At 38.0% G+C, this 12,896-nt stretch overlaps 1 protein-coding gene across 15 annotated transcripts in view; it reads right to left on the bottom strand.

Annotated features, from left to right (window-relative positions):
• RBMS3 (RNA binding motif single stranded interacting protein 3) overlaps positions 1-12,896 on the bottom strand; it is a 1,080,848-nt gene that overhangs the window by 251,177 nt on the left and 816,775 nt on the right. For all 15 annotated transcript variants that reach the window (XM_043595598.1, XM_043595585.1, XM_043595588.1 and 12 more), the window contains one exon: positions 12,589-12,668. In XM_043595598.1, the coding sequence (XP_043451533.1) occupies positions 12,589-12,668 (80 nt within the window). The remainder of the gene's footprint in view (positions 1-12,588; positions 12,669-12,896) is intronic.

Below are 12,896 nucleotides of genomic sequence, written 5' to 3'. Positions count from 1 at the left end.
TCTCAGCGTAACACACATGCTGCGTGTACACAGTTTCCATAAAACATTCACATAGTCTGTCAAACTATATATTGTTTGCTAATAAGACGGTCATGTAAGTGTTCAGAAGAATAACCAATGACTCTGTATCTCAAAAGACCCCCACCAAAACAAACATTCACTACAGCTTCAGTAATCTGCATGCTTGTTTTCAAAAAACAGTAGTGTAGGGGTACCTGGGTGACTAAGTTGGTTAAGCTATTGACTTGATTTCGGCTCAGGTCATGATCTCCTGTGGGGTGAGATCACGTCAGGACTCAGCACTGATCTCCCTCTCGCAGGCGCTCTCTCTTTGTCTCAAAATGAATAAATAAACTTAAAAACAAAACAAAATAAAACCAGTAGTGTAACTCATTATTTTTTAATTCCTCCACTGAAAACAGCTGTCTAGAACACATCCAGGTGTGCAAAATAAGTTCAGAAAGATGAGAGGACATTTTATTTATTTAAAAAAAATTTTTTTTAATGTTTATTTACTTTGAGGGAGAGAGAGACAGAGTGCGAGTAGGGGAGGGGTAGAGACAGAGGGAGACCCAGAATCCAAAGCAGGCTCCAGGCTCAGAGCTGTCAGCACACAGCCTAACGCAGGACTCAAACTCACAAGCTGCGAGATCATGACCTGAGCTGAAGTCAGACGCTCAACCGACTGAGCCATGCAGGCGCCCCAAGATGAGAGGACATTTTAAACTTCACCTTTACCCTGGTTATTTTCCTTAATCTTTTCTAATTCCGAGAAGATAAAAGGGCTTGATTCTGAATTTCTGCTTTATATCCGTGGCAATCAAAGTTGTGTCTGTTTGTTTATTTGTTTTTGTCTCAGGACCTCCTTACGCTCTTAAAAATTATTGCGGACCTCAAAGAGCTTCTGTTGACACAAGTTATATCTATTGATATTTGCCATTTTAAAAATCTAGTTAAAATAGCAATAAACCCACCATATGATAAGTGACACATTTTTATTTTTAAAAAATCAAAAATTAAATAAAAATAAGTGTTGACTTGGTTCATATTTTTGCAAATCCCTGTAATGTCAGGTTTAATAGAAGACAGCTGAACTCTCATATCTGCTTCTTCATTCAAAGATATCACACATCACGTAACTTCTAGGAAACTCCACTCTATACTCATGAAAGAATCCGAGTGAAAAGGGAAATAATGTGTCAGGATTATGGAAATATTTTGACCTTGCAGACCACCAGAAAGGATCTCAGGAACCCCATAATCTGAACCACTGTTCGGCTCAAACCAACCATGCCATCTTAAAGTGATTGCACATAAAATAGGTTAGTTTCAATATTTGGCTTTAATGCTTCTGTACTTTAAGAGCTTTTGTATGAAAACCTCATTATCTTATATACTGGTACAATTTTGATTCTTTTGAATGGACCTTTATCAAGACATACGATTAGCCAAACCATCCTACCAACCAGTGGTCTACTCACTCACAGGACATGGGATTGCAATTCTATCTACCCTTGCAAATGTTTAATCAGTAGTCAACCTGTCCATGCTTTTCCCAGAGAAGCCTATTACCCATCAATAACTGCTATCTCACTTGGAGTGTGTCTAGTGCGTTCATCTTCCGGAAAGCCAAGGAGACTTTGGAGTCATACTCTGGTGTTCTCATCAGGAGCAAAAGAACTGGGGTATAGATACCCCAACACCAGTCATACATTAAGGGCTGCCTAACCACAGGAATGTAACTTCCTAGGCACTTCTGACTCTCTTTTTGATAGGCAAATAGGCTGCTGCAACCAAAAGCCAGTCCACCTACAAGGACAGTGGGGTGCTGGCTGACGGCCATCAGGCAAGCACCCTGGGAGTGCTAACACCTGCTCTAATAACAAACAGCGAGAAATTAACTTCGACTGTGGAATTCTATTTACTTTCGGGCATTTCAGTGACTCAACTAGTGTAGCTGTTTAATAAAACTTCTGGTCCCAAATAAGTCCCACTCTCAGTTCACGAGGAAAAGGCTATGTTTTCACACTAACAGCCTCCTGACCTGCTTCAGGGTTGCAGTACACCTTTAGCTGAGAAATACATTTTTTGTAAAGTCACTGAAAGTTTTTTTTAACACCTTAAGTAGTAAGAATTATCTATGTATCTTTGTTAACTGATAATAAGAATCTAGTTACCTCCCTAGATTTTTATTTGTGTCTCAAAACTAAGTTTTCAGATGGGACTCAAGAATTAAGAGCTTCAGGATACCCTTTATTTTGTGGGGCAATAAGTTGGGAGTAGGAACATCATCTATGCTTTAGATATAATCATCTAAAACTTATAGCTGATATCTGCTATACAACCTCTATGATCTCTTCTAAGCCATAATAATCTTTCAATAGCATGGGGTGCCTGGGTGGCTCAGTTGGTTAGGCATCTGACTTCAGCTCGGGTCGTGATCTTGTGGTTCATGGGTTCAAGCCCCGCATCGGACTCTGTGCTGACAGCTCAGAGCCTGGAGCCTGCTTGGATTCTGTGCCTCCCTCTCTCTCTCTGCCAGTCCCTTGCTCACACTCTGTCTCTCACTCTCTCAAAGGTAAATAAACATTAAAAAAAAATCCTTCAATAGCAGGAACAATTGAAAGCAAGTATTAAGGTTAAAACCTAAGAGATACACATTTGCATGAATTTAGATTTACAAGTGGTATAGTTTCCTTGGCATATTTTATGGAACCAGATAGTGTGAATTAACACGTGATTTCTTTGAGTCAAAAATAATGTGCTCTGAGATCTAAGCACCCACCCCCAAAGACTCTCTTTTAAGATGTCCAACAGTCATCCATTTTATATATCCTGATGAGAAAGTACAAAGAAACTGTAAAGTCAAAATAATTAACAAGATAGATTTTCCCCCTCTGTTTAACATACACACAACCCAAATGAAACAAAGAAGATGAAAAATAGGAGAAACTAAGAAAGTTCTCCAGAGACTGTCTTATAATGTAATTTAGAAATAGGGTGGTGATACTCAGTTGAAAGAACTTCTGCATTAGTGTATTAGTTTTCAGTTGCAGTAGCAAACTAACAAAAAACTTAGGGGCATAAAACAACACAAATTTACTATCTTACAGTTCTGTAGGTCACATGTCTTACACAGACCCCACTGGGCTGCAATCAGGATGTGAATAGGGCTGAGTCCCTCTATGGAAGCTTTAGGGGAGAATCCAATTCCTTGCCTGTTTCAGCTTCCAGAGACTGCCCACATTTCCATCTTCAAGGCCACCAATGGTGGGTCAGGGCCTTCTCAGACCACATGACTCTGATCCCTTCTTCTGCCTCTCACTGCTGTTCTTAAGGACCCTTGTCATTATATAGGGTCCACCTTAAATAATACAGAATAATTTCCCTGCTTTAAGGTCAGTTTATCAACAAGCTTAATTCCAAATGCAGCCTTAATTCTTCTTCACCATGGAACCTAACCTATTAACAGGTAGTGAGGAATAAACAGAGATATTTGGGGGAGAGGGAGCATTATTCTGTCTACCCCAAGCAGTTATTTACTTATTTAACAAATACTTATTAGTACTCTTCTGTGACAGGCATTGGTTAGACGCTTGAAACATAAATAGCAAGGTGCAATCCTTGCATTGAAAGAGTTGATAGGCTAATTGTTTAAGGGTAAAGGGAAAGATAAACATCAAAGTCCTTTCTTAGAAAAATGTATAATCTAATGGGACAGATGTGCCTTTGAAATACATGAAGTCTTAAAAAAAATGATCACAAGCATGCCAGTTTCCTATGAAGGGGTTTTTTACTGTACTGAAAAATAACTAAAATAATAATAAATGAATTGATTCATCATTCCCAGGCTTAAAGAGGTAAGAAATCAGAGAAAACAGTTGTAAGGTAAACAAATGATGGCTGGTTCAGGGCTTGCCTAATGAATGTCTTCATGTATATTCCTCTTAAAGCATTTTCTTAAATTTTGCAGACTTTTCATTGTAAATATTAGGTCATAAATAATGAGCTGTGTGCATGGTAGGCTTCTTGATGGTTACTGGGACAGAGTGGCAAGTATTTAATTCAGGATACCATCCATTTATCCAAATTTGGCTAAAATGCACTTTTAAATCAATCCTATTAAATGAGATTCTAGATTTAGAAATGCACTTAATTATTCAGAGCTTCATTTCTATGGCTTGTGTCTTAATTGGCCGTAGGCCACTCAACCCTTCTGCTTGCTAATAGAACTCATTCGGACAGACACTAAATGGTTTAACGCTCATTAGTGATGCTGACAGAAGGCAAAGCCCAACAACATCTTTGAAATAAAATTTAGGTTTTGCAATTTATTTTTTAAGTTTTTACTGTGAAATCTTTAGTGCAGAAATTTGGAAGACCCGAATGGATTATTTTGGAAATAAGAGATGGAGATGGTTTGTGACTCTGGAGATGCATAGAAAACCTCTTCATTCTTCCTCTCTATTGAAATTATAGTTGCTTTAAAAAATCAGATTCTGGAGCCAAGTGGCAACTTCAGACACACTCTGCTAGCACTTGTTGGTGCTTATACGTAATTATGGAAAATACATGGCCAGCAAAGCATAGTGACCATATTGTATTGATTAAACACAATAGATTTTTCAATATTGCATTATAGTAGGAATAATAAGCCAATGTTGTACTTCCTCTGGGCAGGGAAAAGCAACATTATGTCAGCATAGAATAAGATTGTCTGTTTATTCTCAAGATATTCACTTTTTTTTAATGTGAAAAAGAGAAAAAAGAAAAAGGCAACAAAAGGACAGCGTGGGAATAGTGCTTAATTAGATCCAGTGGCGCAAAGTTCAGAACTAGACCTAACTTCAGTATAAGTTAGGCAGGACCATTTGCCATGTGAGAACACAGAATTAATCATTGTGCTGTCCAAGAGTCAATGAGTTCTTCAAAGAAAAAAACATTTAGACTGTCAAGATAATACCTTAAAAAGCAGTCTTGAGGGGCGCCTGGGTGGCGCAGTCGGTTAAGCGTCCGACTTCAGCCAGGTCACGATCTCGCGGTCCGTGAGTTTGAGCCCCGCGTCAGGCTCTGGGCTGATGGCTCAGAGCCTGGAGCCTGTTTCCGATTCTGTGTCTCCCTCTCTCTCTGCCCTTCCCCCGTTCATGCTCTGTCTCTCTCTGTCCCAAAAATAAATAAAAACGTTGAAAAAAAAATTAAAAAAAAAAGCAGTCTTGGAAAAAAAAAAAAAGAAAAGGCTTTTCAAAAAGTGACTAGAGTCTTTTTCCAAGTAAGTTTCCTTTTCTCATGAATATTTAGCATTCTCTCTGTATATTTCGATATACGTGTGTCACAGAAAACTTTGCTAACAATTAAGACAAGATTCGAAGGTTTATCTCAATGTTTTCCTCCAAGTTTGATGATGCACAGAAGCTGTGTATCAACCCTACACCCTCAGGAAGTTCATCAAAATGAATACAAGCATGAGGGCCATTCGATTCGTGGAATTGTACATCAACACCAAAGAACATTTACCAAGAATCTACACTGAGTTGAGCAATAGCTCTTGAAGCAGCAAAAATAGAAAAACAAAAACAACAAAAACGAACAACAACACCACACCCCAGTGTAAACAACTCAGAATGAAATAAATAGACAAAAAATTACCTCAGTACTGCTCACACTTTCCCACCTGCTCCAGGGCAGATTAGAACTTCAGAGAAAGTCAAGGAAAGTTAAGTAAGTGAATCTCCAGTGTTGCTGAAAACTTCCAACATTCTAATCTGAAACCTCCAATTGTCCAGCTAAAGATCATCTCTGTTTCCCTTACGCCAGCTACAGCCATCCTCACCCTGGACCTCATTATCAATGCCTACCACTCCACATTCATCCAGGACCCAAACCTTACAGGTTCCTTTCTCTGTGGCCCTAATTTTCTATGCTTGCATCCCACCTCCACTTTGCTGGCATTTTGACTATTGTCTAGTCTTCCATTCTCTCCACAATTTCAGCCACCATCCACCTCTTCCCATCCTCAGTTATTTTAAGGTCAGCCACGTCACTGTGTCACTGGTGGCATTTTGTCCTTACCTTCTTCCATCCGTCTCTTGTTTAACTGAATCCCGGAATACCATGTATCTACTACTATTCATCTTTATCTTCCTAAGTATGTGGTACATAAGTGCTGGTGTTAAAAAAAAAAGTCACTAAAACAACGTATTTTGTCTATCAAATTCCCTTTACCACTTTAGCCCGTCTGTCTTCTACAGTCAGAATTTTTTTTTTAATTTGTTTGTTTTTTGTTTTTGTTTTTTTATGGAGGCAAAGAGAGCAAGTGGGTCAGGGGCAGAGAGAGAGGGAGAGAGAGAAATCCCAAGCAGGTTCCAAGCTGTCAGCACAGAGCCCCAATGTAGGGCTCAAACTCATGTACTGTGAGATCCTGACCTGAAACCAAGAGTCGGATGCTTAACCAACTGGGTCACCCAGGCACCCCAATGGTCAGAAATTTTAAATCAAAATACAGTTCCCCATCACAATTCTGGGAACACCTACCTTAATTTGACTTTTCCCAAATCAGAGCTTGGGACAGGGCTGTAGTTTAATTGGGAGCTGACACCAGGAAGAAGATATAATACAAAGGGAAAAGAAAGGCAGAGATGAATGAAAAGCCAATAAAAGACATCTCACTGAGCTTGTGTTACCACTGTGGACAACCCCCTAAGGAATCTTGCAGAATGTGACTCGGAATAGTCCCTCCAAAGGATGAGAGGCTCGATCTTAATCACTGACTCCCATAGCTCATTAATTGAGGGTTGTCCCCAGAAGTGATAACTCTCCCAAAGTTTGCAGAAAACCTATGCTGCATTGGGTGAGCTTTTATAGATATTGCCCTGAGGTAGAAAGATGGAGAGATTCAGTAGACGCTCGAGATGGAATGCTTCCAGGGTGAACAGAGGCTGCCCACTTCATCTGCAGCTGTAATCACGTGGGGGGAAGAGGTGAGCATGGGCCACACTAGCCACTGCAATCCTTTCTAACCTTCTGAAGATGAACCCTTTACCTTCCCTGTCAGGCTTCTCATTTTCCACATTTAGCAATTTAATCATCTTTGCCTACTTTCTCCCTTATCTAATCAGTAACCAACTCAAACTTTCACAGTATCAAATGTGGCTCCGTAGGAAGGTTGAGAAATGATTGACCAAGTCTACATCAAAGAATTCATACAGATTCTAAGACTCTACTGATGATGTCATGGTCAGGCTACTCTGCAAAGTTCACTAATAATACTCCAACAGTGTTTCATCATGAGGCAACTAACTATGTATTTGGTACCTAGAAATAATCAAGAAGGTATCCCTAACATTATAAATGAGAGGCTTCCCAGAAAGTAGCTTCTGAATATGGCAAACATCCTCTTATTAATGAGAAATCGAAACTGACACCCAGTTGGGGATTGCAGTATTTACACAGTTTATCATGCCAATGATGTTTTGGTTTCACAAAGATGAAAAGCTCAGAGGTAGGCAATGCTTCAACCAAGTAAAACCATAAAAATATATTTTTGCTAAAGTGGATACCACAATACTTTTCTATTTTTTGCCTCTTACACAACTACCATATTTGTTACATCGGTGCTTAAGAGACTTGTATCACTGAGGAAACACTGATTGTAAGGGTCTGCAACATCCTCTGATCAAAATGTGCATACTATTGCTCAACTATTCAGAATTTTGTATGTCTTTAGGTGAATATAAATTTCACTTAAATACATTGCTAAGATTTTACTTTGGGGAAAGTTTTAAATTTAAACAAATGACATTTATTTTCATGTTCTTTAAAAAACAATTAACCAGACCTTAAGTATTTTTCCTCACATGCTCCCTTGAAACATACATATATATCCACAAACATACACATTTTTCATTTACATAAACACAAAATAGTAAAATTTATGTCAGAGCATCCATAAGGCACTTTTATTTATTAGAAAAATATGATTCCTCTATCATTCATGTGGTTGTCTAAATTTCTGCTGGTCACAAGATTTGTTACAATTAAAAACATCTCAAAATATGGTGAGCTCTCTCTCTACCTTTTCCTACTTCTTGAAGTTCAATTGGGGCTAGAAATAATCATGTAAAGAGTAAGAAAATCATACCAAAAGTAGATTATTCCATTTTCTTCTGCAAAGACTGCTCCACTGATAGGAACATGTGCTTACAGGCAAAAGTCTAGTTTGAGAGCAAAACATGATTTATTTTTCTACAAACTAGCCTGCATGTTCCATTCATCAATACATGTCCTTACACGTGGAAGCCTTTCCACATGGTGCATCACTCTGCTCCGGGGGCTCTTTGGAAGAGAATCTTTCAAGTTTGTGCCCTACAGATCCCCGAAGTGTCTGGGAACTTACCCTTTGCTTTTGCCAGAGGTTTGAAAATGAAATGCTTTGGGCCTGCACAATGTTGCTATGCAATTCATTATGGGACAAAGAAACGTCTGGGGTTAGGCAGGCAAGCAACTAATGATCCTTCATTTTGTCCAGAAAACATCAAGATCGATATGTAGGACATGCAACATTTATGGAACACTGTGTTTTCTTTTCCCTCTAGGGGAAGGAAAAAATACTAGATGATCACTTTCTGCAAGATGGCTATATGATCGACGCTGGCCTCTCCTTCCTACCTGCTAGTAGCAATGCAGCCACCTGATCTTTGTTAATTTCCTGTACTGTATATACCAGAATTTAAATAACTTGATTTTTTGGCATGCATAGTTTGCTTCATTGATCCAGGTAACCAAAATCTGGAGACAAGGTCATAATCCCAAGAGAACAGAACTGGTTGAAGGCTCTCATATGCATCAACGATCCGTGATGTATTCATTTAAATTAAATCTTTTTATGAACAAAACGGAGGAGCGCAGAGAGAGAAAGCATGAACCAAAAGAAGATAACTGCAGTTTCCTTCCAACTCACATAATCTGTCAGCAGGAATCAAAATTAAATACCATCATAAATCATAGTTAATGAATAAACTGTTTCTAGACTGACAAATCAAAATGGAAGCAGCAACATAAATGTGGTCAATGTTATATGTCCTTGCGAATATCCCTAATGTTTTTAGAATTTGAAAATCAGAGTGATGCCAGAGTTTTGGGTTGAATTGGATTTGTTTCTTAATCTCTTATAGAAATGACCCAGTAGGGGATTTGGAAACTAGAGGATCATCTCAGGAAAATAATTAACTTTGTATCTCCTTTAAGAGAAATCATCGTCAAGGGTAACAGAAACCAATATGGCACAGTATTTGCCCAGTGACGTGTAGACATTTCCCCCAAGTCATTCCTAAACAGAGAAGTAAAGAATACAAATTTGGAACCAATTGTTTTCTATTTGTTTACAGTAAGATAAAAGCAGGGGTCTAGTATAGGATGACTGACTTAACATGCAATCCTTTCTATAGCTTTCTTAGAGCCTGAGAATCTCAGGTGATTATTGGATCATTGTGGGGCCATCAATCACACATCCTTAAAGCATTACATTGAAATCTTCAATGTGGGTTCCATAAAACCACAAACTTTTAAATTCAAAGATGCCAAATCTTGATAATGTAGAACACTGAGATTTTTCTAATTTTGTGAATTCTACTTTAGTTGCAGGTGGGTCAGATCACTTATAGGTGGTTTTAATTAGTACACCCACAAGCAAGGACGGTCTCTCTAAAGCTATGTTAGGATTTTATTTTTTATTTTTAAAATTTTTTTTTCAATGTTTATTTATTTTTGGGACAGAGAGAGACAGAGCATGAACGGGGGAGGGGCAGAGAGAGAGGGAGACACAGAATCGGAAACAGGCTCCAGGCTCTGAGCCATCAGCCCAGAGCCCGACGCGGGGCTCGAACTCACGGACCGCGAGATCGTGACCTGGCTGTAGTCGGACGCTTAACCGACTGCGCCACCCAGGCGCCCCTATGTTAGGATTTTAAAAGTTAGGAAAGTGGTCATTTCTTTTGAAAATATCAAAGGAATCATCTCCAATTTGATATCAGGGTTCATAGTGACATCCCACTTGCAGTCTTCAAGATGGAATAGAAAATTGGATGAAGATATGAGTTTTTGAAAATAACACTTCAATCATCCACAACAAATAAGCAGTGAGGACCAATAAAGGCAAACAGCATACACTCATGTTTGATTTTACCCAGTTTGACTTAATAAATGACCCAATGAGGGCATTTTACTCCTGTACTTAAGAAAATACCCACATTTTGCATTATGTCTTATTTTATTCCATATCAAACTTAAATACCAAAGATGAAGTATCTTCTGTTAGTGTTGAAACCTTTATTAAACTTTGTTTGACTCCCAATGCATAAATAACCAAATTCAAGTACTAATGATGATTAATGTCATATATCTAATTCTATTACGTGGAGTACAAATCCGAGAAGCATAAACTTGTATCTTTAAGAGTTTTATAACTGAGCACAATTATTTTGCCTCTTGTGTTCCCATGAGATAAAAGTGAGTGAGAAACTCATAACCAAGTTCTTGCTATTCACAATGTTTCCATTGGGTGTAGCTATGATATTAGACAGGTTGATATCACAGCCTGCGTATTCAGGAAGGATGCCCAGACATTGGGGGATTTATAGTGACTTTCTTTGTCTGTATCATTAAATTCTATTAGTCAGCTATGTTCTATGGGGAAAACCAAATAATACAGTTTCAAATCAATCAAGTCAAGAAGGATTTCAATGTCTTTTTCTGAAAATGAATAAATGTAAAAAAAAAAACCAAACCCTGAGATGTGATAAAACTTGAGTCAACAATAATTTCTACATAATTTGCTTATTCTTAATTTTTATATAACCATCTAATTCACACTTAGTTTAAATGCCTCCTTATAGATAGGCATCTGTTGGATAAAGTGGATAAATAAGGGGAGAATCTTCTAACAATGCAACCCCTTTATTCAATGATGGGTCTGAGTAGTGTCTTAAATTGCCTTTTATGCTAAAAGGAAAAAAAAGAAAGTATTTCTCCTCAAATGCAAGGGCAGATTACATGCTGAGATGAAAACTGCTAACTCTTTGCTTAACAACACCATATGTCTCCAATTGGATCATAATGCAGTTGGTTCTCAAGGGAACGTTATGCATGGAAACTAACCAGATCGAGCCACAGGCTTAGCTAGCTGTGTGTGCACTCTCTGATTAACCAGAAGATGCGACTTTGGATTTTCCAGATTATCTAAGTGAGTGTCTGAAGGGCCTTTCTCCTTTACCAACACCCTCCCCGAACGAACCCTGACTCGCATCCCTCTACAAAAATATTTCTCTTTTTGTTCAGATTTCCTCTTCCGTGTAACCTCAATACATTTTAAGGAACTGAAATGTTCAACCCCTGAACTCTAACCATGGGTTTTAAATAGTGAATACATTACATAGCAAACATTATAGAAGCCCAGCATAAAAAAATCAAAAGGAAACTATTATAAGACTGGAGAGGTCACATTTCCCCCCTGAGAATCACCAAAAACAAAAGAGCAACCAATAGACCAATATGCATTACTCAGACATTTCTTTATCTACTTATTATAATTCTTTCTTTTTAGCCCTATGTTCAATCTCTAATAGTTTTATGCATGAGTAAGATATATTTTAAATTTACTTACTTGTTATTAAACACTTGCCATATATACTACTGGCAGATTAATATCAGGTTGAGGCATTGCTAGCTTAAGTCCTAACACATAGGATGTATTCAATGCTTTATGCTGAGTGTAATCTTTTAAAGCATACATTTATATCATCTTATGATGTACATAAAAGCTTAAGAATTTTGCCATGGCCAATGTGAAATGCCCTGGCAGAGTCAAGATTGGTGCTTCTCAAACTATCTCTGATGAAGGGACAATTTTAAAAAAAATTCAAAATGTCAGTAACTTGATATGTTTTTAAATATGAGATTATGCATTCAGATTTCATGGCAATGTCAAATTGTTACAAAAGTTTCTAAATGCTTACTCTCCCTTTCTCTACCCTTCTTGTGATGAACCGGTAGGAAATGTCTGGATACTGGCATCAGTCTGTGTACTCCATGGTGACTATCACTGTTGAGATACTATTGACTATTGAGATACTATTGAGATACTATTGACACTGTCGAGATACTATTGAGATACTATTGATCATATTGATGATCAATAGAAATCATATTGATACCATTGATCAATAGAAATCATATTGATACATATTGATACTATTGATCATATTGATGATCAATAGAAATCAAGATACCCACATGAATGACAGGAGTCCCAAACTGCCTTCACTTGAAGTGCATTTTACACTATGATTTGCTGTGTTTTTCTTCTAATTCACTGTAGGCAATCATCAGCAGAGATTCCAAAGAAAGGCCAGAGAAGAAACACCAAGAAGGCTTTGGTAGTTTTGAGAAGAGGAGTTGCTACATACTATTAAAAATCACAGTTACCAAAGCAACCTTTCCTTTCCAGTGACCAACCAAGGGCTTTCCCATGTACTCCTTCTAACAATAACAATAAGCCTAGACACAATTGCATGATTACTTAATGGTATTTCTTACCTGGGATGCCTGGTGGTGTTTTCAGATATTTTCCATTAAAATGTTGAATTACCACTTCACATTTTTCAGTAGACTCCATTCTGGAAAAGGAGGTAAACAGGAGATCATATACTTTCATACAGTTGTGCAGTTCTGGAAGAGTACATAAAAATGAAAAGGAAAATAGGCAAGCCGTGGAAAAGCTTGATTTGAGAATTCTACTGGAAGGGTCACCGTGACCACCATGATTAGGTGACAGAGTATCACAAACTCGCCATTGCTAAGACTATGATTTACTGCACTGAAAGTTGCCTTGGTGGATGGCTCTG

The sequence above is a fragment of the Prionailurus bengalensis genome, chromosome C2, assembly GCF_016509475.1.
Source record: "Prionailurus bengalensis isolate Pbe53 chromosome C2, Fcat_Pben_1.1_paternal_pri, whole genome shotgun sequence".
Taxonomy (NCBI): Eukaryota; Metazoa; Chordata; class Mammalia; order Carnivora; family Felidae; genus Prionailurus; species Prionailurus bengalensis.
This window is presented reverse-complemented; position numbering and strand designations above follow the sequence as displayed.